The sequence below is a fragment of the Hylobates moloch genome, unplaced genomic scaffold, assembly GCF_009828535.3.
Source record: "Hylobates moloch isolate HMO894 unplaced genomic scaffold, HMol_V3 SCAFFOLD_12, whole genome shotgun sequence".
Classification (NCBI taxonomy): domain Eukaryota; kingdom Metazoa; phylum Chordata; class Mammalia; order Primates; family Hylobatidae; genus Hylobates; species Hylobates moloch.
Genome location: NW_026652287.1, coordinates 49,421,126 through 49,446,199, shown reverse-complemented (window position 1 = coordinate 49,446,199; position 25,074 = coordinate 49,421,126). Strand labels below are relative to the sequence as shown.

The 25,074-nt window shown below is 48.7% G+C and overlaps 1 protein-coding gene across 11 annotated transcripts in view; it reads left to right on the top strand.

Moving 5' to 3' along the window:
• The window catches only part of EPS15L1 (epidermal growth factor receptor pathway substrate 15 like 1), a 120,566-nt gene that overhangs the window by 67,825 nt on the left and 27,667 nt on the right, over window positions 1-25,074 (top strand). For 6 of the 11 annotated variants that reach the window (XM_032170024.2, XM_032170032.2, XM_032170025.2 and 3 more), the window contains 9 exons: window positions 4,324-4,485; window positions 5,146-5,343; window positions 6,579-6,743; window positions 13,661-13,784; window positions 14,220-14,339; window positions 15,112-15,162; window positions 16,647-16,783; window positions 22,672-22,732; window positions 23,675-23,757. In XM_032170024.2, coding sequence (XP_032025915.1) covers window positions 4,324-4,485; window positions 5,146-5,343; window positions 6,579-6,743; window positions 13,661-13,784; window positions 14,220-14,339; window positions 15,112-15,162; window positions 16,647-16,783; window positions 22,672-22,732; window positions 23,675-23,757 — 1,101 coding nt within the window. The remainder of the gene's footprint in view (window positions 1-4,323; window positions 4,486-5,145; window positions 5,344-6,578; window positions 6,744-13,660; window positions 13,785-14,219; window positions 14,340-15,111; window positions 15,163-16,646; window positions 16,784-22,671; window positions 22,733-23,674; window positions 23,758-25,074) is intronic. The other 5 variants (XM_032170028.2, XM_032170027.2, XM_058424867.1 and 2 more) reach the window with 3 other exon arrangements.

Genomic DNA, 25,074 nt, shown 5'->3' with positions numbered 1-25,074 from the left:
GCTAATTCAAAAACAATTTTTTTTTTTTTTTTTTTAAGAGATAGGGTCTCGCTCTGTTGCTCAGGCTCATCTCAAACACCTGGCCTCTAGGGATCTTCCCACTCTGGCCTCTCAAAGTGTTGGGATTACAGGTGTGAGCCACCATGCTGGGCCAGTGCCATTTGTTGAAGAGACTCTTCTTTCCCCCGTTGAATGGCCCTGGCATCCTTGTCAAGGATGAGTTGACTGTAGCTGTGTGCATTTATTTTTGGACCGTCAGCTCTATCCCATTGACCTATCTGCCTCTCCTCATGCCACTACATCACTGGCTTGATTACTGCAGCTCTGTAGAAGTTGTGAAATCAGGAAATGGGCATCCTCCATCTTTTTTTTCTCTGTCAGGGTTGTCATGGCTATTCTGGGTCCCATGTGTTTCCATATGATTTTTTTTTTTTTTTTTTTTTTGAGACGGAGTCTCACTCTGTCGCTCAGGCTGGAGTGCAGTGGCGTGATCTCGGCTCACTGCAACCTCTGCCTCCTGGGTTCAAGTGATTCTCCTGCCTCAGCCTCCCGAGTAGCTGAGAATGCAGATACGTGCCACCACACCGAGCTAATTTTTGTATTTTTAGTAGAGACTGGGTTTCACCATGTTAGCCAGGCTTGTCTCAAACTCCTGACCTCAGATGATCTGCTTGCCTTGGCCTCCCAAAGTGCTGGCATTACAGGAGTGAGCCACCGTGCCCGGCCTCATATGAATTTTGGAATCAGCTTGTCTATTTCTGCAAAGAGGCCAGCTGGGATTCTGACAGGGATTGTGTGGACTCCATGGACTGTTGGGGTTATTTTTGTCTTCTCTTTGCTCTGAGCTCCCCTTCCTAACCTGGAGCTGGTGGGTCTTTAAGTCCCTCTGGGACTTTCTGATGGCTCCTTCTCCATTACGGAATGAGATCCAGATTCCTTCAGTTCCACACTATTGTTACCTGGTGTCCAGAGCTACCCCACCGGGCCTAACCCTCTTCCCATCTTCCCTTCCCTTATCCATCACTCCCCTTAGATGTGGCCACCCACATCCCCAGCTCCCACAACTAACTCTGTTTCAGTTATTCTGTGTTATCACCCCCAAACTTGTTAGACTTAATGCCTCAGTTCAGGGGTTTGGAGACAGTCACTGTCCCATCAGCAGCCACCCCTTCTGGCCCAGGGTCTCCACTAGTGTCTAGGGGAATCCAGGAGTTGTCATGTCACGGGGGTTGGCTGCGCTGTGGCCTGATTGAGCAATGACATTTTTCAATGAAGGGGGAAGACGGAGACTGCCCTGAAAGAAACTGCAGCTCGGTTTCCTAAATGGGGGAAGAAACTATGTGCAAAAAATTACCCAGCAAGGTTTAAACAATTGTGTATTTCAGTTTTATTGATTTTATATATCAAGAAGGGAGAAAGCAAGAATCAAGAAGGGGAACAGAAGGCCAGGCATGGTGGCTCACACCTGTAATCCCAGCACTTTGGGAGACTGAGGCTGGCGGATCACTTGAGGCCAGGAGTTCAAGACCAGCCTGGCCAACATGGTGAAACCCACTCTATACTAAAAATACAAAAAAGCAAAAACAAAAAATCACCCAACTGGGCGTGGTGGCGTGCATCTGTAGTCCCAGCTACTCGGGAGACTGATGCACGGGAATCCCTTGAACCCAGGAGGCAGAGGTTGCAGTGAGCTGAGACTGCACCACTGCACTCCAGCCTGGGTGACAGAGTGAGATTCTGTCTCAAAAGAAAAAAAAATGCTGGGGAGCGGGGAGAAGAAAGGGAAGGGAGAGCCAAGAGTGAGTAGGGCAGGAGCTGCTGAGGAGGGGTTTAGACTGTGAGAACCCTCTCAGAGAAGTGTTGAGGTACCCTGAGCACCTTTGTCACTGCAGACGCTGACATGGCACGTGTGTCTTAGTGCATTCGGCTTGCCATAACAACACACCATGCACTGGGAGGCTTATAAACAACAGAAGTTTACTGTTCACAGTTCAGGAGGCTGGGAAGTCCAAGATCAAGGGGCCTGCAGATTCAGCGTCTGGGGAGGACCCACTTCCTGGTTCATAGGCAGCACCTTCTTGCTGTGTCCTCACTCAGTGGAAAGATCGAGGCAGCTCTCAGGGGCCTCTTTTATAAGGCCACTAATCCCACTCACAAGGGCTGTACCCTTATGACCTAATCACCTCCTAGAGGCCCCACACCTAATACCATCATCTTGGGGGGTGAGAATTTCAACAACAGACATTCAGTACACGGCATGTGGCCAGTGAGTTCCCTCTCGTCCTCCTGTCATGCCTTTTCTGGGCAAATATTCTCTGCTCTGTGCATGAAGAGTGTGGTGTACACATTTTGTCATCTTTGGTTTGAGGAGGAGGTAAAGGAGGGACCTTCTCTGGGCAGGCCAAAGGCATTGGAGCCGCTAGTGTCCTGGAGCCATGGGCCGTGGCCTGGAAGGAGCCAGTGTGGTGCTAACTAGAACCCTGAGGCCCAGGACATCAGGGAGTTGCTGCCAGCGTTACCCGGTGGTGGGGCCAGGGTTAGACTTAGGAGGCTCTAGAGGCTTCTGTCCCTGGTGGGAGCATTGCTCGGAGCATTGGGCTACCTCGGGCTCTCTCTGTGCCCCCCACTGGACACCTCACCCATTCCCACATGTTTAAATACCACCTTGATGCTGACACGCCTGACTTTGTGTTTCCCGCATCTTTCCTTCCTGGCACACTCACTGGAGTCTTTCTCCTGAGTTTCCTGTCGAACATGTCCAGAAGTGACCCTGATTGTCCCCTCCAGCTCCATCCCTCAAGTGAAAGGCCAGGGGCAGGGAGACTGGGGAACAGAGACCCCAGCTTCCCGAGGCATGATTTGCCTGTGGAGGCAGGGAAGCGCCATGTTTTTGTCCCCATAGTGAGGAGAGGGGAGACCCTGGGCCACCTCTGGTTTTGTTATCTCAGGGCACCAGCCACCCCAGCAGCCCAGGCCGGCTCTGGGACTTAGCCCCACCACCCAGCCATGGCTCCCTGCAAATCCACCCTTCCTATCCATTCTCACGACCACTACCTCACTCAGGCCCCAGCTGCTGCTGCCTCTCCCTGGACCCCACCCGAGGCCCCTGCAGTTCCTGCGTCCTGATGGCCCCTTGCACCACGCTCCACGTGGCAGCTGGAGGGAGGAGGCTTGTCACAATGCCCATTGTGCTATTTCAGCTTTGGTTATTTATCTTAAAGACAGATAATGCATTTGCATGGTTGAAAATCAGGAGGTGAGAAGCCTCTGCCCCCTCCTTGGGTGTCCCCATCCCCGGAGGTGCTGTTCATGAGCTCCTGGCGGGGGGCCTTCCAGAAAGGTTGATGCACACCACACATACCCTCCCCTTCCCATTCGCACAAATGCAATGTGCTCATGTCCCACTGTAAGGCAGAGCACACAGAGCCATCCCGTTCCATGGCCAAGGAGCATCCCACAGTGTGGGCTGTGCTGGAACCTTCCAGCCAGCACTTCATGGACATCTGCATTGTTTACAGATTTTGCTGTCATAGACGTTGTGTGCCTCTGCACACGCTGTATGCTTCCAGGATGCTTTTCTTGGAAGTGGAATCATGGAATGGGGGAGCCTCGGGCTGACCATCTGGATCTATCCCACAGGGTCAGAGAGAGCTTCAGAAAAAGAATCATGATGTCCCGCCTCCCACGCTCACACATCCCACTGGGCTCCCCATCGCAGAGCCCAGCAGTCTCCTTGGCGTGGCCTGTGGGGTGCAGCCTCTGATGCCTCCACCCATTCCCTTTTGCTCTAGCTGGAGTGCGACACCCCCCCACCCTGGGGTCCCTGTGGTTCCCTCCGCCAGGCTCTGTCCCTGGCTCTTCACCTGCCTGGCACCTGCTCACCTGTTGGCACCCCCTAAATGCTGCTTTTGTGGGCATCTTCCCTGCCCACAAGGTGTGACTGCAGTTTCCCTGTGACCCCCTTGGTGCCACTTGTCCACATTTATTTGCGTTTGGGTGATGTTCCCCTCCGCAGCCAAAGCTGCATGTCGTCCGGGACCTGGGGCCTTTTTCTCACAGGGACCCAGCCCCTTCTCTCGCACCTGGCCTCTGTTAGGCCATCGGGAAATACCTGCTGAGGGAGCTGGTGAGAGAGTGGCCCCGGGCCTCCAGCCCAAGAGGCACACATTGGCTGTGGGTGTGCACGGAATGCTCGCTCTGAGCACGGTCACAGCGGGTGGTTTCGGAGGCTTCCCCTGGACTTCTGGCCCAGGCTGCCCCCTGTTATCTTGGACATGCTTCATTTTTCCCATCCTCACGTAAACCCCTGCAACTCCTCCCTAGGAATTACAAAATGACCTAGACCGGGAAACAAGCAGTTTGCAGGAGCTCGAGGCTCAGAAACAGGATGCTCAAGACCGCCTGGATGAGATGGACCAGCAGAAGGCCAAGCTCCGAGACATGCTGAGCGATGTCCGGCAAAAGTGCCAGGATGAGACTCAGATGGTGGGTCCCGGCCACCTCCGGGGCAGCACCCTGTGCACAGGCAGGGGCTTCCCAAGGACTCCCCTGAGCTCACGTTACCTGGGAACACAACACTTAGACATCCTACTGGGTCAATAGAGTTCCCCCAACACCATGTGGAAAAGTGTCTAAGCACCTGTGGCTTGACTTCCTGGCCACCCCCCTGTGCTCCTAGAAGTCAGGTTGTATAAGTGAATGGCCTTGGTCCCTGTGAACCTGTGCCCTGAACACACCCCACCCTGGCTGTGCCCCACAACACAGGGAGTTCCAGGGTGCCTGTGTCTCCTCCTCAGGTGTCTCTGAGGCTCCTCACAGATCTTGGAGGCTGCAACCTCAGAAAACTCTATGGGGATGCTCAGCCTCTGGGGGGATGGAGAGATTGTTCGTGCTTGGTCATGCCCCTCATTATTCCAAAGTGATCTTCCGTTAGCCCCAGCGGGATGAGCCCGTCTGCCTTTTCATTTGTGTCTCTATTTTGGGTGTAGAAAGAGGCCTGTAAGGAAGCCAGGTGTCCGGGCCTGGGTTAGGTGTCTGCCTCCTGGGTTAGCTTGTTTCAGGGATGGGGGCTAAGAGTTCTTTCTTGGAGTCCCATTTCATCCTCCACTGTGAATCCCTTTAACATCTTTTAACATCTCATTTCAGATCTCATCATTGAAAACGCAAATCCAATCTCAGGAATCTGACTTAAAATCCCAGGAAGATGATCTGAACCGAGCCAAGTCGGAGCTGAACCGATTGCAGCAGGAGGAAACCCAGCTGGAGCAGAGCATTCAGGCTGGGCGGGTCCAGCTGGAAACCATCATCAAGTCCTTGAAGTCAACGCAAGACGAAATCAACCAGGTACTTCCGTGGAGTTGGGTCCCTGCCACATGCCAGGGGACCAGCAAGCCCCAAGAGCCGAGGCTGCCACTGCTGAACTCCTTTGCTCTCACCCTTGTTACTTATGTGAGGGTCTCTTTTGGGAGGCTGTGGTGCTGGCCTGGAGGCGCAGGGCCAAGGACTCCCCAGGGCATGTTCCAGAGTTTGTTGGCATTGGCCTGGAGGAGTTCATTTTCCTTTCCTGAGCACACAGCATCTTCAGGGATTAGGCGGGGCAGGGTGGGAACATTTAATTAATGGCTTATTTGGAGAGAGCTTGGGGTTCCTTCCAGCCTGGTCCTCACACAAACAAGAGGCACAAAGTCAGGGAGATGACTTCTTTGTCCCTGGGCAAGAGAACAGACATCATCCTCCACAGCCACTGGTGTGTTCAGGAGGCGCCACCCTGGAGCATCGTGCCATGCAGGACCCCCATTCTCTAAGCTGCCTGGGACGTCCCACCCTCTTCCCAGTCCAGGGGGTCACTGGCTTCTCGTGGCCTGCAGCCGTTGCCCTTCCCTGCTGTCCTGTGGGCAGTAGTTGAAGGCCTCTGTCCTGGCCCTGGGCATCCAGTCTACATAGTGGCTGTGACACTGGCCCTCGCTTGTGTCGGAGTGGCCAGGCACACTTCCTTTCCCAATTGAACTGGTCTCTCTCTGTGCTCCATTAGCCAGTTTATAGGCCACAGTTGATCACAAGCACGGACCGCTCAGAGATTTACCACCCTTTCTTGTGCTTTATGGTTAATATCTGTAGGATTACTTTCAGCGTTTTCTCTTCTAACCCTTAGAGTTTGTAGTTGGGTGTCAGGAGCAAAGATATCTTGCTTTGCTCAGTGCAGTGCCTTACACCTGTCATCCCAGCACTTTAGGAGGCTGAGGCAAGAGGATCACTTGAGGCCAGGAGTTCAAGACCAGACTGGGCAACATAGTGAGACCCCCATCTCTACAAAAAATACAGAATTTTTTTTGTATTTTTTGCAGAGATGGGGTCTCAGTTTGTTGCCCAAAAATATAGGTGGTGACATGCACCCGTAGTCCCAGCTACTCAGGAGGCTGAGGCAGGAGGAGCTCCTGAGGCCAGGAGCTCAAGGCTACAGTGAGCTATGATCACTCCAATCTGGGTGACAGAGTGAGACCCTGTGTCTTAAAAAAAAAGGTCTTTCCTGACATGTTTTCCTGACCCTGCTTAATGCTGATGATGTCTTTATTGCACAGGCAAGGAGCAAACTTTCCCAGCTGCATGAAAGTCGCCAGGAGGCCCACAGGAGCCTGGAGCAGTATGACCAGGTGCTTGATGGAGCCCATGGTGCCAGCCTGACTGACCTGGCCAACCTGAGCGAAGGCGTCTCCCTGGCAGAGAGGGGCGGTTTTGGAGCCATGGTAAAGGTTGAATAAACATATTACAGTACAGGGCTCTGGTCCCCTGGTGTGACAGCAGGACATCCCACCCGCCAGATCTGTTTGTGGCCAACGTTGGTTCCTTCCAAGCGCAGGCGGCTGTCTCTTGTTTTTGCTGCCACTTTGCGCGTTCACACCGGGCCTCGCAGCCTGGCACAGTTGGCCATGCTGAATCCTGGCTTCCAGAACAAAGTCCAAGATAGGCCTGGATCCTTTCAGAACCTGTTTTGAATGCCCTCCATCTCTGCGGAAGTATTTACATTGGGCCAACCACCCAAATTCAGAGGGCTTCTCAAACTTAACCAAAATTGGATCAGTTTCTGCTCATTGTGGAAACCCCACATTCTACTAATCAGGGGGCAGGGGACATCTGAGGGGCATGTGTCTATGTGTATGTGTGTTTCCACAAGGAACACCTTGAAAAGCAAATGTGTAACTAAAGATGAGGAAGTGATGACAAGCAGCACCCCAGGTGTTGCTGTTTCAAGTAAGAATTGGCCTCTCCTGAAATTTTGGTTATGTTTAAAAACCTCTGCACTTTACTCTGACCTCATGACCCTGGAGTTGTGATCAGGCCTGGGGCAGGGGACTTTCAGCCCCTTACATTTTTGAGAGCTCTCGAGCCCCTGATACCAAGACAGGTGTGACCTTTTCCTTAGGTGGTCACATCCCCCCTGTTCACACCAGAGTCTGCCCCTGCAGCCTTGAACCTGGGGACATGCAGTTTCCCATTTCGTCTTGGTGCTGTTCCGGGAGCGGACGGGCTGGGCCGCGCAGGTCTGGATGTTTCCTTGGTGCTCTGCTGCCTCCAGCAGCTCTCTCTGTGCTGCCACCCTCTCTCCCAGGGCTCCTCCCTGGAGCCCTTCTGCTCCTGGGCTTCTGTACATCATGGATTCCTCTTCCTCCCTGGAATAAGAATGAGCACTCATGCTCTCTAAACACCACACTTGCCTCTTTATGTTCAATGCTTGACGTGTTTCTTTTCTCAGCAGCCAAGTCCTCAGTCCCAAGGATTTATGGGGAAGCACACGCATCCCCTGGGCTGCTGAAAAGGCACTGCTGGCGAGCTCATCTGTCTCTTGTGTCTGGCCCCCGCTGGGTGCACCGCCTCCCTCTTTCCTCCCATACTCTCTTTTCTTGTGGACTCGTAATGAGGTGGTTTCCATAGCCGCCCCGGGCCCGTCATCATCAGCTTTATCGTCTAAATTTAAACGATGAGCATTCATCCTTCATGAGTTACGAGAAGCCAGAACTCCTCGCTTTGCTCCCTGGCTGTTCTCGGTGTGTGTGTTTCCGCCTCACAACCCAGCTCCTACTTTCGCCATCTGGCATTGTCCCCTGGCACCGCTTTTGGCTTGTCCTGCTCAGTCTTCGTTCAGGGAACAGCTTCCTCTTAAACATCCCTTTTTCAGGTTTTTAGAAACCGGTTTTCTTGGATAAAAGTTGGCAGTGAAGTGGCAGTTTGCAAGTCGCCAGTGATTCCCCCCAACTCCAAAGACAGATTTTTACCTTTCTGGTTATTTTTGTTCATCTTTTGGGCAGGGCAAAGGTTACATGAGACACAATTACTTTGGGAATGTAGATATAAGATATGTTACATGGAAACTTGCAACTGGCATCCGAAAGAAAAACTGTTTTTATCTTGTTGTACAAATACAGTTTTTAAAGCATTTTTCTGGCTTGTTTCTATTTCTTAATAAATACTTGGAAGAGAGATTTTTGTTTACTCCTGAACACTTCAAGACTGCTTCAGAACCGAGAGAGAGGTGTCTTAGTTCTCCCTTGTGGGTTGAAGTTGGGAGTTTTAGGTCCCTGAGAATAGTGTATCCACAGTGGTACATCTGGAACTTCCTATGTTTGGACAGTTCTACTCAGGTTACTAAATTCCATGTGAAGCTCACGCAGTGTGACTTTTTCTCAAAAGTCAGGGTTTTTTTTTTTTTTTTTTTTTTTCTTTTTTGAAACTGAGTCTCACTCCGTCTCCCAGACTGGAGTGCAGTGGCATGATCTCAGCTCACTGCAACCTCTGCCTCTCGGGTCCAAGTGATTCTCCTGCCTCAGCCTCCCAAGTAGCAGAGATTACAGGCACGTGCCACCATGCCCAGCTAATTTTTGTATTTTTAGTAGAGATGAGGTTTCACAGTGTTGCCCAGGCTGGTCTTGAACTCCTGACCTCAGGCAATCTGCCCGCCTTGACCTCCCCAAATGCTGGGATTACAGGCATGAGCCACTGCACCCTGCCAAAGTCAGGGTTCTTAAAGCCATATTTATTTCTTGTCTCTCATCTGATTATGAGAATATTGGCCTCTTGCTCACCATCCAATCAACTTGTGGAGAGAAGCTAATAAATCATCCCAGACTTAGGCCTTACTGAGGACAGATTAAGAAAGGTTGGATGATCTGTCACATCCAGACCCAGTGGCATGCTGGAGCCAGTTTTTATTGACTTTCCAGAACCGATTATTAAATAGAAACTGGCTGGGCACAGTGGCTCACACCTGTAATCCCAGTCCTTTGGGAGGCTGAGGTGGGAGGATTGCTTGAGGCCAGCTGTGTGCCACTGCACTCCAGCCTGGGTGACATAGCGAGACTCAGTCTCTAAAAAAAAAAAAAAAACCCAAAAAGCAAAAAACAGGAACTTGTGAGCTAGTTGCTCGGAAACTTGAAATCAACCATGATGAGACTGTTTACACCACAGGAATTGGCAGAAGCTCTAAACCAGGGCTTTTTTCTAAGAGAACTGATTCCCAGCACACCCCTGCTGCCCAGCACACCCCTCATTCCCAGCATACCCCTGTGCCCAGGTGTACACCCCTGCTGCTGTTCCTCTAAAGGGCAGGAATGTCATAGAAGCTTCTTCAGCCCCCTTTCAGAGTTGCTGTGTGTATTTCCTAAGAAGGGCACAACTTCACACTGGTTGCTGAACTTGCTCAAGATATTACATCTCTGCGAAGGGCCATGTCATTCCTCCTGGCCCTTGTCTGCTGTACTCGTGTCCCCCAAGTTGGCAGATGGGTCTGTTCTCCTTGGTAGGTGGTCTGCAGGGGGTAGAGTTGATGGTATCTTTGTAGCAGGGAAATCTCATTTCCCACTCTGATTCTGTGCAATGGAATCAAAACCACCATTAGTTACCCTGACCTCCTGAATCCTGCTGGGGTCTCAGGCTTCCCCTTGGAAGGGGAAGGAGTGATTGTGGCTTCAGGCCAATGACTCCTGAGAAAGTGATTGCAGGCCTGACTGTCAGTGCAGGAGGCTTGCAGCCAGCATTCCCAGAACCTCAGTCTCTTCTCTGCCATTGTTTACTGTTATTTGGCAGTCTTCCAAGTGACGACTGAAAACACTGAAAAAAAAAAAAAACCTTATAAATAAATGCCAATTAAAAACTAAATAGAGCCAGGCGTGGTGGCGAGTGCCCATAGTCCCAGCTACTTGGGAGGCTGAGGCAGGAGGATCCTTGAGCCCAGGAGTTCTGGGCTGTAGTGTGCTATGCTGATTGGGTGTCTACACTAAGTTAGTCATCAGTATGGTACCTTCTGGGAGTAGGGGACCACCAGTCGCCTAAGGAGAGGTAAACCTGCCCTGGTCAGAAACGGAGCAGGTCAAAACTCCCATGCTGATCAGTAGTGGGATTGCATCTGTGAATAGCCATTGCCCTCTAGCCCGGGCAACATAGTGAGATCCTACCTTTAAAAACAAACTAAATAGAAGCTTTCATTCTGAGGTCAAGCTGGCATTCTTAACTCGCTGCTTTATCCAGGTCATGATTCTTCTCTTTCTTCTGGAACAAATACATTCCTCCTTCCATGGGGCAGTGTGAAAGGCAGATTTTCCACGTGGGCCTCCTGGCTTCTGTAGAGTAGGACTTCTCCATCTTTATCTGCATCCGAGACCCCCATCAGATGCTTGCTGGGCGTGTGTGTCTTGTGGTCGTCAGCACCTGACGTCCACTCAGCACTGTCTCCAGCTGCGGTGCTTGTGGACATCTGTACTTAACTTTTCCAAGAACCTGGCTTGGTTTCCCCACCTTGGGAAAACCCCGTGGTCGGAGGCTCCAGCTAATCTTTCCCAGGTAAGAAAAACCATTTCATGTTCATCAGATGGCAGGGATGTGGGTGCATTCTTCTGAAGCGGGGGCCAAGGAAGCGGCACTCACGCTGATTCACGCTCATTCACAGCCCAGACCGGTGGCTTGTCTTAACTCTGTACCTCTCATAACTGTCCTGCACCCCTAAGTTGGCTGCCCCAGGGTGGTGGCAGCCTTGCTAGGAAACTTTCTTTTGGACCTTTGATGTCATTGCCCCAAACCATTGTCCCTATATTCGTGGAAGCCCTGGCTTTTTAATGATTTTGTTTTGGTCGGTTGGAATACTGGACTGGTTTGTGAGCCCTACGCAGGAATGCCAGTGTGTCTGCCAAATTCAATGAGGGTGTTGTGCTGTTTTTTTAATATCACAGTGAAACATTCATGTTTTCACTGAGGGTGTGTCTTTATTAACTAAAACAGAGTCCTTATTTAAACCAACTGTATTGTTCCCATGTATATGACAAACCCACCCTTTTCAGACTACTTTCCATTACAAAAATGTGCTCTTCAAAAGTAAATATTTTTTTCTTCTCGTTTAAATGAACCTGTTTGTTTCTAGAAATACACACTTTAAAAAAAAATGCAAAGCGTTGTGTATGCTCTAGTAATTCCAACTGCATAAGTACTCATTTCCTCATAGGACAGAAACAACCAGCATGTTTCTTGGTATGAAAACTCCATTTTCTCAAATGCCCATCTAGGTACATACTCACTGAGAAAAGGATGATTGAGGAAGGTCACACCTTTGAAATGAGGCCTATGCTGCTGTTGTTGACTGGCTCTTTACAGTTTTCTTCATGGCATTTCCAAGTTTATTATTTTTTTCTGACTCAGTGATTAAAAAAAATTGTTTAAATTTCAGGTAAAATAGACATAAACAGCTAGGCATGGTGGCTCACACCTGTAATCCCAGCACTTTGGGAGGCCAAGGCGGGTGGATCACTTGAGGTCAGGAGATCAAGACTGGCCTGCCCAACATGGTGAAACCCCATCTCTACTAAAAATACAAAAATTAGCTGGGCATGGTGGCGCACGCCTGTAATCCCAGCTACTCAGGAGGCTGAGGCAGGAGAATCACTTGAACCCAGGAGGTGGAGGTTGCAGTGAGCCGAGATCGCACCACTGTACTGCAGCCTGGATGACAAGAGTGAAACTCTGTCTCAAAACAAAACAAAACAAAAAAGACATAAACTTGACCATCTTCACTGTCTTTAAGTGTACAGTTCAGTAGTGTTAGGTATATTCACATTGTTGTGGAACCCAGCTCTAGAACATTTTCATCCCCATGAAATACCCACTCCTCATCCCCCCACCCACAGCCCCTGGCAACCACTGTTCTGCTTTGTCACTGTGAATGTGATGACTCTAGGGTCCTCATAGAAGTGGAATCATACCTTGTGCATCATTTTGTGACTGTTATTTCACTCAGCATCCTCTCCTCAAGGTTATTCCATGTTGGAGCATGTGTCAGAATTTCCTTCCTTTTGAAGGCTGAATCAGATTCTGTTGTGTGGCTCTTTACAATTTTCTTGATGACATTTCCAAATTCATTATTTTTTTCTGACTTAGAAACAAATTTTGTTTTTCCATTTTGTTTATCCATTCATTCATCGATGGACATTTGAGTTGCTTCCACTCAATGATTTTTTAACAAACTTTTACTTTAGAATAGTTTTTAGATTTATGAAAAAATTGCAAAGATAGGCCAGCTGCAGTGGCTCACACCTATAATCCCAGTACGTTGGGAGGCTGAGGTGGGAGGATCAGTTGAGCTCAGGAGTTCAAAACCAGCCCTGGCAACATAGTGAGAGACTTCATTTCTGCAAAAAATATAAAAATTAGCCAGGCTTGGTGGTGCGCGCCTGTGGTCCTGGCTACTCAGGAGACCGACGTGGGAGGATCACTTGAGCCTAGATGGTCGAGGCTAGAGTAACCCATGAGCATGCAACTGCACTCCAACCTGGACAACAGAGTGAGACCCTGTTTCAGAAAAAGAAAAACTGCAAAGATAGTGCATAGTTCCTCTATATCCCACACCCAGTTCCTCCTGTTAGTCACATCATATGTAGTACATTTGTCACAACTATTGAACCAGTATTAAACATTCACTCAAGTTCATACTTCTTCAATGATCTTTAATTTTTTTTTTTTTTTAAAGATACAGGGTCTTGCACTGTTGTGGCTGGAGTGCAGTGGCACAATCATAGCTCACTGTAACCTCCACCTCCTGGGTTCAAGCAGTCTCCTGACTCAGCTTCCCAAGTAGCTGGGATTATAGGTACATGCCACCACACCTGGATTTTTTTTTCTTTCTTTCTTTTTTTTTTTTTTTTGGAGATATAATCTCACTCACTCTATTGCCCAGGCTGGAGTGCAATGGCGTAACCTCAGCTCACTGCAACCTCCGCCTCCTGGGTTCAAGCAGTTCTCCTGCCTCAGCCTCCCAAGTAGCTGGGATTACAGGTGCCCGCCACAACGCCCAGCTAATTTTTTGTATTTTTAGTAGAGACGGGTTTTCTTCATGTTGGCCAGGCTGGTTTGGAACTCCTGACCTCAGGTGATCTGCCTGCTTTGGCCTCCCAAAGTGCTGGGATTACAGGGGTGAGCCACCATGCCTGGCCTCATTTTTAAATTTTTGTTTTTATAGAAATGGGATTTTGCCATGTTGCCCAGGCCAGTCTCGAACTGCTGGCTAAATCATTCTTTTTAGGGTCATGCTACTCAAAGTGGAAATGTGAGTTAAGTATGGAATTCCGTAGTTTGCTTTAACTCAGAAATAATAAAATCCCTGTCCTGTTTCTTCACAAAATTATAGGATGATCCTTTCAAAAATAAAGCCTTGTTATTTAGCAACAACACGCAAGAGTTGCATCCGGATCCTTTCCAGACAGAAGACCCCTTCAAATCTGACCCATTTAAAGGAGCTGACCCCTTCAAAGGTATCTCACTTGCTACCCACTTTCTCATTGAAAGACTGTGTGTTTTATGTCAAATTTAGAGTGGTTGAAGGGCTAGAAAAGTAAGGACATGCCACAATCTGAAATGGAGGAGGAAAGGAACGCCTTTTTTTTGAGATGAACTCTCGCTCTCTCGCTGTCACCCAGGCTGGAATGCAGTGGCGCAATCTCGGCTCACTGCAGCCTCCGTCTCCTGGGTTCAAGCAATTCTCCTGCCTCAGCGTCCATCACCGCACCCGGCTAATTTTTGTATATTTAGTAGAGTCGGGGTTTCACTGTGTTGCCCAGGCTGGTCTCGAACTCTTGACCTCAGGTAATCCACCCGCCTCAGCCCCACAAAGTGCTGGGATTACAGGTGTGAGCCACCGCAGCTGGCAGGAAGGCCTTTTAAGCTTCTTATCTCACCCTGTTAACCAGAGAGCCAAGGCATCGAGACGGTGGGAAGCGTTCCAAGCTCACCACAAGACCCACATTTGAAGGCAGCTTGGCCAGCCCTCTTCAATTCTTCAGTACTTCAGTTTCCTAATCCCTCAGCAGGTTAATAAATTTCCTCCTTGCTCACCTCACAGGGTTGATAAAATAATCAGAGCTAGTAATGATCATGAAAGTACCTGGCAAACCATGGATTCCTACATAAACCTAAGGTCTGGATAATTTTAGGAGTCTCTCCAGAGCTACACCTGAGTCAAGAATAACTAAGAATTCCAGAAACAAGATTTCCAAGTTTCTCTCCATGTTTCAGAGCAAAACAGTATTTCCAGGAGGATGGTTCTCTACATTTCTGAGAAAAACACTGAGGTGGGGAGTGGGCAGTGGGAGCTTGAGCTTCAGCTTGGGGTTGAAGCCTGCCGGGTCTGAGAGGCGAATCTGGCAGCCCCTGAAGCCCAGGGGTGCTGCTGTCTCATTGCTGCAGGGCTGGTGATGAAGTGAGGGACAGCCCAGGGTCCTGTGTCCTCTTACCCAGGGAGGTGGCAGGCAGATGGGATAAAGGAAACCCAGCATGGGAAGAGAGGAGTGGCTTCTAGCCCACTCTGTCTTCCCCAACTCCAGTCTGTGTGGGACAGCTAGCAGTACCTTCCTTCTCATCTTAAACATTCTAGCCAGAAACAGCTGCCTCCGCCAGGTCCCCCTCTTTGATTTGCCAAGATTTTGAGGGCAGGTGGATAGTAGAGAAGGAACTAACATTCTCTCCCTACACTGGAGGAGTAGAAGGCAATGAAAGGCCTGGCAGGTGGGTGGCTGTGTCCAAGGGCCCGGCCCGCATCCTGTGCTCTAGAGCTAATAAGTGTTTCTCTCCTCTTCCACCCAGGTGACCCGTTCCAGAATGACCCCTTTGCAGAACAGCAGACAACTTCAACAGGTAAAATTCAGTGTTTCCCAGACCAGTCTTTAGACTGTGTCCAGTCCTGGCTCAGAAGTCGCACGTGGTGGGACTTGTGTCCACACACACTGGGGATGGCAGCCATGTAACCGGGAAGGATGGCCGTCCATCCGTGTTGCACCCATTCTCGGTCCTGTTCCCTTCTGGAGGTGGCTCCCCTCCCCAGGTCCGGTCACTGCCTGCACCCCACCCTGGAGTGTGGTGGGATCACATTGCTTGCTAATTTATTTATTTATTTTATTTTTTGAGACGGAGTCTTGCTCTGCCACCCAGGCTGGAGTGCAGTGATGTGATCTTGGCTCACTGCAACCCCCGCCTCCCGAGTTGAAGTGATTCTCCTGCCTCAGCCTCCCGATTAGCTAGGCCTACAGGCGCCCACCACCATGCCCAGCTAATTTTTTATATTTTTAGTAGAGACGGTGTTTCACCATGTTGGCCAGGCTCATCTCAAACTCTTGACCTCAGGTGATCTGCCCACCTTGGTCTTCCAAAGTGCTGGGATGACAGGCGTGAGCTACCATGCCCGACTGATTTTTTTTTTTTTCAGGTGAAATTTATGTAACATAAAAGTCACTGTTTTAAAGCATCCAATTCAGTGGTATTGAGCACACTCACAGTGTTGCGCAATGATCACCTTCATCTAGTTCCACAACATTCTCATCCCCCCAAAAGGAGACCCCATCCCCATCAGCAGTCACTCCCCATTCCCTCCCCCAACCCCTGGCACCCACCAACCTATTTTCTGTCTCTATGGATTTACCTGCATTGTTTATTATTATTATTATTATTATTATTATTATTATATCCAGCTCCTGCAGGATATATTATTTTATTTATTTATTTAGAGATGGGGTTTTACTCTATTGCCCAGGCTAGAGTGCAGTGGCACAATTATAGCTCACTGCAGCCTTGAACTCCTGGGCTCAAGCAGCCTTTCTGCCTCAGCCTCCTTAGTAGCTGATACTACAGGTGCGTGCCACCACACCTGGCTAATTTTTTATTTTATTTTTTTACAAGCGGGAGTCTCTCTATGTTGCCCATGCTGGTCTTGAACTCCTTGGCCTCAAATGATTTTCCTATCTCAGCCTCCTAAAGTGATGGGATTACAGGCACGAGCCACTGTGCCTGGCCAGGATATTATTATTTTTAAAGTCAACTTTATTGAGTGGTATAATTTACACAGAACAAAATTCACCCATTTTACTATGTAATAAGATGAGTTTCGATAAATACGCATGGTTGTGTGCAATTTGAGAACACTTCTGTCATTCCTAAGACCCCTTTGTTGTCATCCTCCACTCTCTTCCCCAGGGTCCCCTGGCCACCACTGTCCTGTTTTCCGTCACTAGCGTTCTTACCTTTCTAGAATTTCATGTAAATGGCATCATTCTGTGATGTGTTCTTTTATGCCTGGGTTCTTTCACTTGGTATAATGTTTACTTACGGGGCATTTTTCCTTCCAGATCCATTTGGAGGGGACCCTTTCAAAGAAAGTGACCCATTCCGTGGCTCTGCCACTGACGACTTCTTCAAGAAACAGACAAAGAATGACCCATTTACCTCGGACCCATTCACGAAAAACCCTTCCTTACCTTCGAAGGTGAGTGGGGTGGGACATTGCCCGGGAGAGCTGCGTGCCTGCTCTGTGTGTGTAAGGGTGGCGCTTCCCGAAGGCCCCCTTCCCTTCATGGAGTGTACGTGGTGCCTGCGAGTGTGGGCCATGGTGTCTGTTCTCTGGGAGCTGGTATCCCAGGCTGATTTCATTCCTGCCGAGTGAGGGAGCTCTCTGGCCTAGTCACTGCATTGACTCATCCTGTGAGCCCCAAGGTGCAGTTAGCGGTCCAGTGGCCCCACGTCGGGGCAAGGAGGATGTCACCCATAGTTCTTATTTCTCTATCCCCATTCCTACCCCTCAACTCTAGTCATCTGCCCCCACTGCCCCTTCATCTCCCAAAAAAGACTAAATCACACAAGCACCACATGCTCGCACGGACCCAGCCACCCTGCACGGTTCTTGTAACACACAGCACTGGTGGGGACCTTAGAGTCACGTTTGGTAGGTGCCCCCGTCACGGCAGGAGTAAGTGCAGGCATCTCAGCCCGGCTGCCTTGCCTGGTGTCGTCTCCTGAGAGCATCAGCCAACTCTGACCCTCCAGTTTCCAACTCCAGCATACCTGTACTCCCATCCTCAGACGTGGCAGACACCGGGTATTTTGCACATTATGCCCAAGAGATTGGGTTAAATAGGTGTCAACTTGGATTTCAAAACCAAAAGAAAAAAAAGCCTCTGGTGATGGAGGAGAGGATTTTCATGATGGAGTGAGCGTGCTTCATAGTCTTCTTCCATTTTCTAGGCTGCAACCCAGGCCCGGGGCCTGCTCAGAGATGCGCACTCATCCCTCCTTCTCAGGGCTCCTGCTGTCCTGGTGCCCACCTCGCTCACTCCCTGTGGACCTTTTGGTCTTTAGCGCTTGAAGCTCCTTGAAGGCAAAGATTCATTTGCAGTGTTTTCTTACTGGCCCCTTTTTAATGTCCTTAAGACCTGTAGTGAGAATTTCCCTGGCATTCCTGGTATTGGTGATCTGTTTACCAATTTCATTGACCTTTTCCATAACCAGCTTTTGGCTTCATTTTTCTCTACTGCTTGTTTTCTGTTTCATTGATTTTCTCTTTTCTATTTCTATTTTTTAGAAATTTCCTTCCATTTTCTTACTCCTATTTATTTGGGGTTTACTTTGCTCTTCTAACGTCTTAAGATCCAACCTTCATTCACTGATTTTAGACTTCATTTTCTAGTACAGGCGGTCCCTGACTTACGATGGTTCAACTTACAGTTTTTTGACTTTACAATAGTTTTATTGAGATGCAGTCCCATCATAAGTCAAGGAGTGCCTGGACTTACGTTGGTTTGACTTCTGATTTTTTGCTTTGTGATGGGTTTGTTGGGATATTACGTACATTTTCGACTTAAAATATTTTCAACTTACAATGGGTTTATCAGGATGTAACCCCATGGTAAGTCAAGGAGCATCTGTATAAATTGAAAGCATGTATTTCATATATTTGAATACTTTGTCTCTTCATTGCCATTCAGTTTTGAGATATTTCCCAGTTTCCCTTATGAATTCTGTTCACTCATGGATTACTTAAAAGTGTGTTGTTTCATTTCCAGATACTTGGCTTCTTTTCCTAGGTATATTATAATACTATTATTATTGATTTTTAATCAGATTTGTTGTTTGAGAACATATTCTGTATGTTTTCAATACCTTCACATTAATCAAGGGTTGTTGTTTATGGCCTATGTTGGTGAACAAACCACGTACACTTGAGAAGAATGTGTATCTAGTTGTTGAGTGTAATGCTCTACAAATGGCAGTGAGGTTGAGGTTCCTGATAGTGTTCAGATTATCTGTGTCTTCATTGTTTGTTTGTTTTTTAGTCCTACCAATGACTGAGAGAGAGGCATTAAACATTCTCCTATGATTGTGGAATTGTTCATACTGCACTTTAATTTGATCAAGTTTTGCTTTGTGTATTTTGAAGCTTTGTCAGGTGCATAGATGTTTATGATTGTTGTGTCTTTCTGACACAACAACCTTTTTATCATTATAAAAGATTCCCATTTGATCTCTGGTGATGTTCTTTGTCTTGAAGTCTGTTTTATCACTTCATTCTCCTCATGTTATTCACTACATAATACATCATTTTTCAACCATTTACTTTCAACTTACCTGGGTCTTTAAAACTGATAGGTGTCTTTTGTAACTAGCATAGTGTTGGGGCTTGCTTTTTTTTTTTTAATCCAGTCAGAAGTCCCTGCCTTGTAAGTGGAATGTTTAGTCCATTAACATTTAATGTAATTATTGATATGGTTTAAGTCTACTATTTTATTATTTGCTTGCTTTTTGTCCCGTTTTGTTTCCTGCCTTCTTTTGGATTGTTTGAATGTTTTTTTGAATTGTGTCTATTGGCCTTTTATTATTTTAATCATACCTCTTTTAATGATTGTTTAGAGGTTGCTTTAGGAAATATCATGTACAGTTTGAACTTTTCATAGTCTACTTGAGGTTAGTATTGTATTATCTCATGTAAAATGTAGAAAACTTGCAACCATGTAGGTCCATTTGTCCACCCACCCTTGCAGCCAACATGTCTTATGTTATAGCCGTCATGTGAATATCATACATCTAAATACATTAGAAACTCCATAAGACTGTTACAATTTTTATATTAATCCATTGTGGGTATTTTAAAGAAAGAGGAAAAAAGTAGTCATTTAGTTTTACCCAAATATGTACCATTTCTGATACTCTTCATTTGTTTCTGAAGATTGGTTTTCCCTCCATTATCATTTTTCTTCAGCCTAAAGAACTTTCTTTAGCACTTCTTATAGCTCAGGTCAACTGTGTTGTCATTTTTTTATTTTTAGTTTTGAAACAGAGTCTCACTCTGTTGCCCAGGCTGAAGTGCGGTGGTGTGATCTTGGCTCACTGCAGCCTCAACCTCTTGGGCTCAAGCAATTCTCCCACCTCATCCTCCCAAGTTGCTGGGACCACAGGAGTGTACCTCCATACCCAGCTATTTTTTTTTAATTTTTTATAGAGATGGGATCTCCATATGTTGGCCAGGCTGGTCTCAAACTCCTAGGCTCAAGCAATCCTCCTGCCTCAGCCCCTCCAAAGTGCTGGGATCACAGGCTTGAGTCACTTCACCCAGCTATTTTTTTTTTTTTTTTTCCAACCTCCGCCTCCCAGGTTCAAGCGATTTCTGGCTAATTTTTGTATTTTTAATGGAGACAGAGTTTCACCATGTTGGCCAGGCTGGTCTTGACCTCCTGAACTCAAGTGATCTGCCCGCCTCGTCCTCCCAAAAAGCTAGAATTATAGGCATGAGCCACTGTGCTAGGCCTGTTGTCATTCTTGAAGGACACTGTGTTTGATGTAGGTTGTTGGGGTTTTGTTTGTTTGTTTAGCACTTTTAGTGTGTTTTCCCACTGCCTTCCAGCCTCCTTAATGAGAAGAGTTTTTTTTTTTTTTTTTTTAAACAGAGTCTTGCTCTGTTGCCCAGGCTGGAGTGCAGTGGCATGATCTTGGCTCACTGCAAGCTACCCCTCCCAGGTTCACGCCATTCTCCTGCCTCAGCCTCCCGAGTAGCTGGGACTACAGGCGCCTGCCACCATGCCCAGCTAATTTCTTGTATTTTTAGTAGAGATGGAGTTTCACCATGTTAGCCAGGATGGTCTCGATCTTCTGACCTTGTGATCTGCCCACCTCGGCCTCCCAAAGTGCTGGGATTACAGGCGTGAGCCACCGCGCCCGGTGGAGAGGAGTATTCTTTCAGGTCATTGTTATCCTGTATGTAATAGATGGTTTTTCTCTGGCTACTTTCAAGATTCTCTCTTTATCTTTGGTTTTCAGTAGTTTTTGAAGTTTCTGGGTGTAGTTTCCTTGGTGTTTATGCTGTTTAGGCTTTGCTCAGCTTCTTGAATCTGTAAATTATGCTTTTCAACAAATTTGGTAAGTTTTCATTGCCCGGTTCGGTGGCTCATTCCTGTAATCCCAGCACTTTGGGAGGCTGAGGCAGGCAGATCACTTGAGGTCAGGAGGTCGAGACCAGCCTGGCCAACGTGGTGAAACCCCGTCTCTACAAAAAATACAAAAATTAGCCAGGTGTGGTGGTGCACACTTGTAATCCCAGCTACTTGGGAGGCTGAGGCAGTAGAATCGCTTGAACCCGGGAGGCAGAGATTGCAGTAAGCTGAGATTGCACCACTGTGCCCCAGCCTGGGTGACAGAGTGAGACTCCATCTCAAAACAACAAAACAAATTTGATAAGCTTTCAGCTGTCAGTTCTCCTAATTTGCTTTCTCTGCCCCATTTTCTCTCCCCTCTCTTTCTGGGATTCCAGTTACATGGATGTGAGACCCTTTGTTATTGTCCCACAGGTTCCTGAGGCTCTATTTATTTATTTTTTTCATTCTTTCTTCTCCTTTCTCTTCAGATTGAGTTATTTCTACTGCTCTGTTTTCGACTTCACTTACTCTTTCTTTTATTCTTGGTTATTTAGCTAACCTAATGAAGTGGGTTTTTTGTTTGAGACAGAGTCTCGCTCTTTCACCCAGGCTGGAGTGCAGTGGCGTGATCTCAGCTCACTGCAACCTCCACCTCCTGGGTTCAAGCCATTCTCCTGCCTCAGCCTCCTGAGTAGCTGGGATTACAGGCATGCACCACCAAGCCTGGCTTACTTATTTATTTATTTTTGAGATGGACTTTCACTTTTGTTGCCCAGGCTGGAGTGCAATGGCCATATCTCGGCACACTGCAACCTCCGCCTCCTGGGTTCAAGCGATTCTCCTGCCTCGGCCTCCCAAGTAGCTAGGATTACAGGCGTCCACCACCACGCCCGGCTAATTTTTTGTATTTTTAGTAGAAACGGGTTTTGCCATATTGGCCAGGCTGGTCTCGAACTCCTGATCTCAGGTGATCCACCGACCCCGGTGATGAAGTTTTTATTGTAGATACACTTTTTCAGTTCCGGAACTTTCATTTGTTTCTTTTGTATACTTTCTATTTCTCTTCTAAGGTCACCTGTGTTTTCACTCATTTTAAGTGTATTTTCCTTTTCCTCATTCAGCACAGTTATAATCACCGTTTTACATTGTCCCTGTCTCAGAGTTCCACCATCTGGGTTATTTTGAGATTGGCTACACTGATTGTCTTTTCTGGTGAGAGTTGGTCACATTTTTCCAGTTATTTGTATGTTTAGAAATGTATCTGATACATGGTGAGCGTTCTGTGTAGAGACTGTAGTCTGTTTTCTCCAAAGAGCAGGAACGGATTTGTTTCAGCAGGCAGTTAACTTGGTGCCACTCACACTGCAGACACTCACCAGCAGATGGCAGAAGCTCCAATCCCAGCTCAGTTCTTGTGGCCTCAGCTACAGGCTGCCTTGAGTCCCCCCAGGCTTGCGTGGCAGGGGCCAGCCTGAGACTTGGGGGAGAGTGGATCATGAAGTTCAGGGTTTGCATCTCTGCCCCTCCATCCCAATTCCCCTCCCTTTCCCCTGGGAGTGGTTGTCTCCGGGCTCCAACCTCTGGTGTTCAGATTCTACCAGAATCTTAGGCACCTGCACTGTGCCCTCCTGCTGTAGCTGGCGGAATGGAAACTCAACCTCCTGCTGTGTTCTTCTGCCACATTCAAATTCTCCTCCAAAGTCTTCTCCCTGCCTTGTTCACTTCCCAGCCTTCAGGCCACTGCTTTTTGTATTTGTAATTTTGGGGGTATTCCGTCCAGGTTGATAGGTGCTATCTGCAGGAGGGTTGATCTTTTGGGATTTTAGTCTGCCTGGGTTGAGTTTTAATCATTCCACTTTCCCTCTGGCCCAGCACTGGATGTTGTACATCGACGTCAGGAAGGTCTGGTTGAATGAATGGGTGATGGAACAAACGAACTGCTTTTTACTCTTTCCTCTCTCCTTTCACTCAGCTCGACCCCTTTGAATCCAGTGATCCCTTTTCATCCTCCAGTGTCTCCTCAAAAGGATCAGGTGAGACCCATGGCTTATTTTTCTTCCTGACTATTCCTTGGGCAGTAGCAGAGCTCCCCTGCAGTTAACACTTTCACTCCCAAAGCCAGCGTGGCCTCTGTGTTTGTGTCATCTGTCAGTGGCACCCAGATCCTGGCCTGAGCCCATTAGGCCAAAACAAGCACCCCTTCCTGGGCACGGGCTGGCATCTTTCTGGAAAGGAATTTTGGCAGTAGGAATTCAGTAATAGCACCAGTGATATTAACTACTGTTTACTCACTCCTCCTTATAAATCTTTGGTTTGTATCTTTGGGGTTTCTCCCTAAAAGAAATCCAAAATTTGACCCCAGGTACTGGCCTTTGTTGTGGGTTCTGTGTTTGAAGGAACCTCATCTCACAGTGTAGAACTCGCAGATGCACGCTTGAGCCTTTACGCAATGGGAGCATCTGTGGACACCCCCTTTCTTTTGGGAACAGACCCCGCTTGGTCCTGCAGCTTGCATGGGGCGGGTAGCAGGGTTTGGTATCATAGGCGAGTGTATCCAGTACTCTAGGCAAATCCCTTCCAGGTTAGAGGAGAAAACACAGCAAAAACGTCTGTCCAGAGACACCACCCTGCATAAATCGTGTGGGTGGCAGGTCGCCCTGGAGTTGCTCCTCCCCTCCTGACCCATTGAGACCCGGTGGGACCAGGGGCCATGCCCCTATGGCAACTTGTCACTCTTCTGATGACCGTGAATGATGCTGGCCCTCCCAGAGCGGTCGTCACAGTGAGAAACCGTCTTGCCACGCCAGAGTGGGCAGGGAGGCCTTGCTGAGGGACCTTCCTGCAGACGTGTCTAATGAATAAATGCAACGTTCCTGAGTCTCCTGGTTCAGGCGCCATCTAGCATTTTCCCTCCACCCCAGAAGGCATGTTCTCTTAAAGACCTGTAACTCTGACTTTGTTGGTGCCGATTGCAGATCCCTTTGGAACCTTAGATCCCTTCGGAAGTGGGTCCTTCAATAGTGCTGAAGGCTTTGCCGACTTCAGCCAGATGTCCAAGGTAAAGCTCCTCCACGGAGCCCCCGCGCCTCTGCTAGTGTCTTTGTGCCTCTTGTCATGGTGTGGGCTGCCAGGCGTAATTGTTCGTGTCACGTGTGTATCTCCCCGGCACCTTTCAAACACAAGGTCAGGTCTGGAAAGCATCCATGGCTGTGATCCGATGCACTTCAGTCCCTCGGGGTGAGCCCTGACCCCTCCCAGTGGCATAGGTGCCCTGGCTCCCCTGGCTCCCACTGGTGTCTGACGACCATCAGGTCTCAGATGGTGAAGTCATTGCCATGGCCGAATAGAAACTTGAGAAGACGTTGGGCACAGGCGTCTCGAGAGGGCCATGGGCAGCAGGCCTGCAGGTGCGAGGCATCCAGGGAAAGTGGGCCAGCAAGAGTTCAGAGTCGCCAATGTGACAGAACTCTCAAGGGGTGTTGAAAAGTGAGGGCCAGGCTCTGTGAATAAATGCAGACAGATCCACAGGTGAGGAGTGAACTGTTGAAGGAGGACAGCAGCGAGGCTGGTTACCAGACTGGACCCGTCTGTGTCCGGCCCTCACCACACGGTGACCTGAATTCACTGTGGCTCTGGTCCTAGACAGCTGTAGGGCTTCTCCAGAGGCTGGCAGTGTGGTTGGAGCTCATCTTTAAGGTAGCGTAGAGAATTCAACAGGGAACATCCAGAATGGACAAGTCAAAAAATAACAATAGAAGCCCCTTACGACTCAGGTGCCTTCCGGAAGAAACTGCTGGAAAGTTGGAAATGGGGGCCGTGGTGAGTGGGAAGGACGCCAGGGCTGAGGCACCATTGTGCTTCCTTGTGAGTTGTACGTTTCCCTGTTTGAGCGAGGAGCGTTTTTCTTTGGCAGGAATGAAGGAAAGCAGGTGAGGTGTGTCGCGTCCCTGACACGCGCATCCACTCTGTCCCTTCTCGGCAGCCCCCAGGCAGGGGCGGATGGGCATCATCCATGCTGCGGGAAGAGGCAGTGGCCACAAGCAGAACACAGCCCCACTCCTGGAGCCCATGGCCCAGGTGGTAAGGGGTGGCCGGTGGGGGGGTCCCCTGGAGCAGCTGGGCCCAGTCCCTGTGGGCGCTGCTATCAGCCTGAAGGTGATGAGGGAAGGGAGCCCCGGGAGTACCTGGAAGACGCGTGCCCCAGGCATGAGGCCCCCTTGGGCTCCCCACCCCGCCGGCCCCATGCCCAGGTGCCCCAGGTGCCAGTGTGACTGGGCAGCCTCCCTTGGCTGCCCCGTGTTCACTCAGCTGGTGGAGCAGATGAGTCTCTGAGCATCTTGTGGTTGGCAGCGGTCACAACTTGTGATCACAGAAC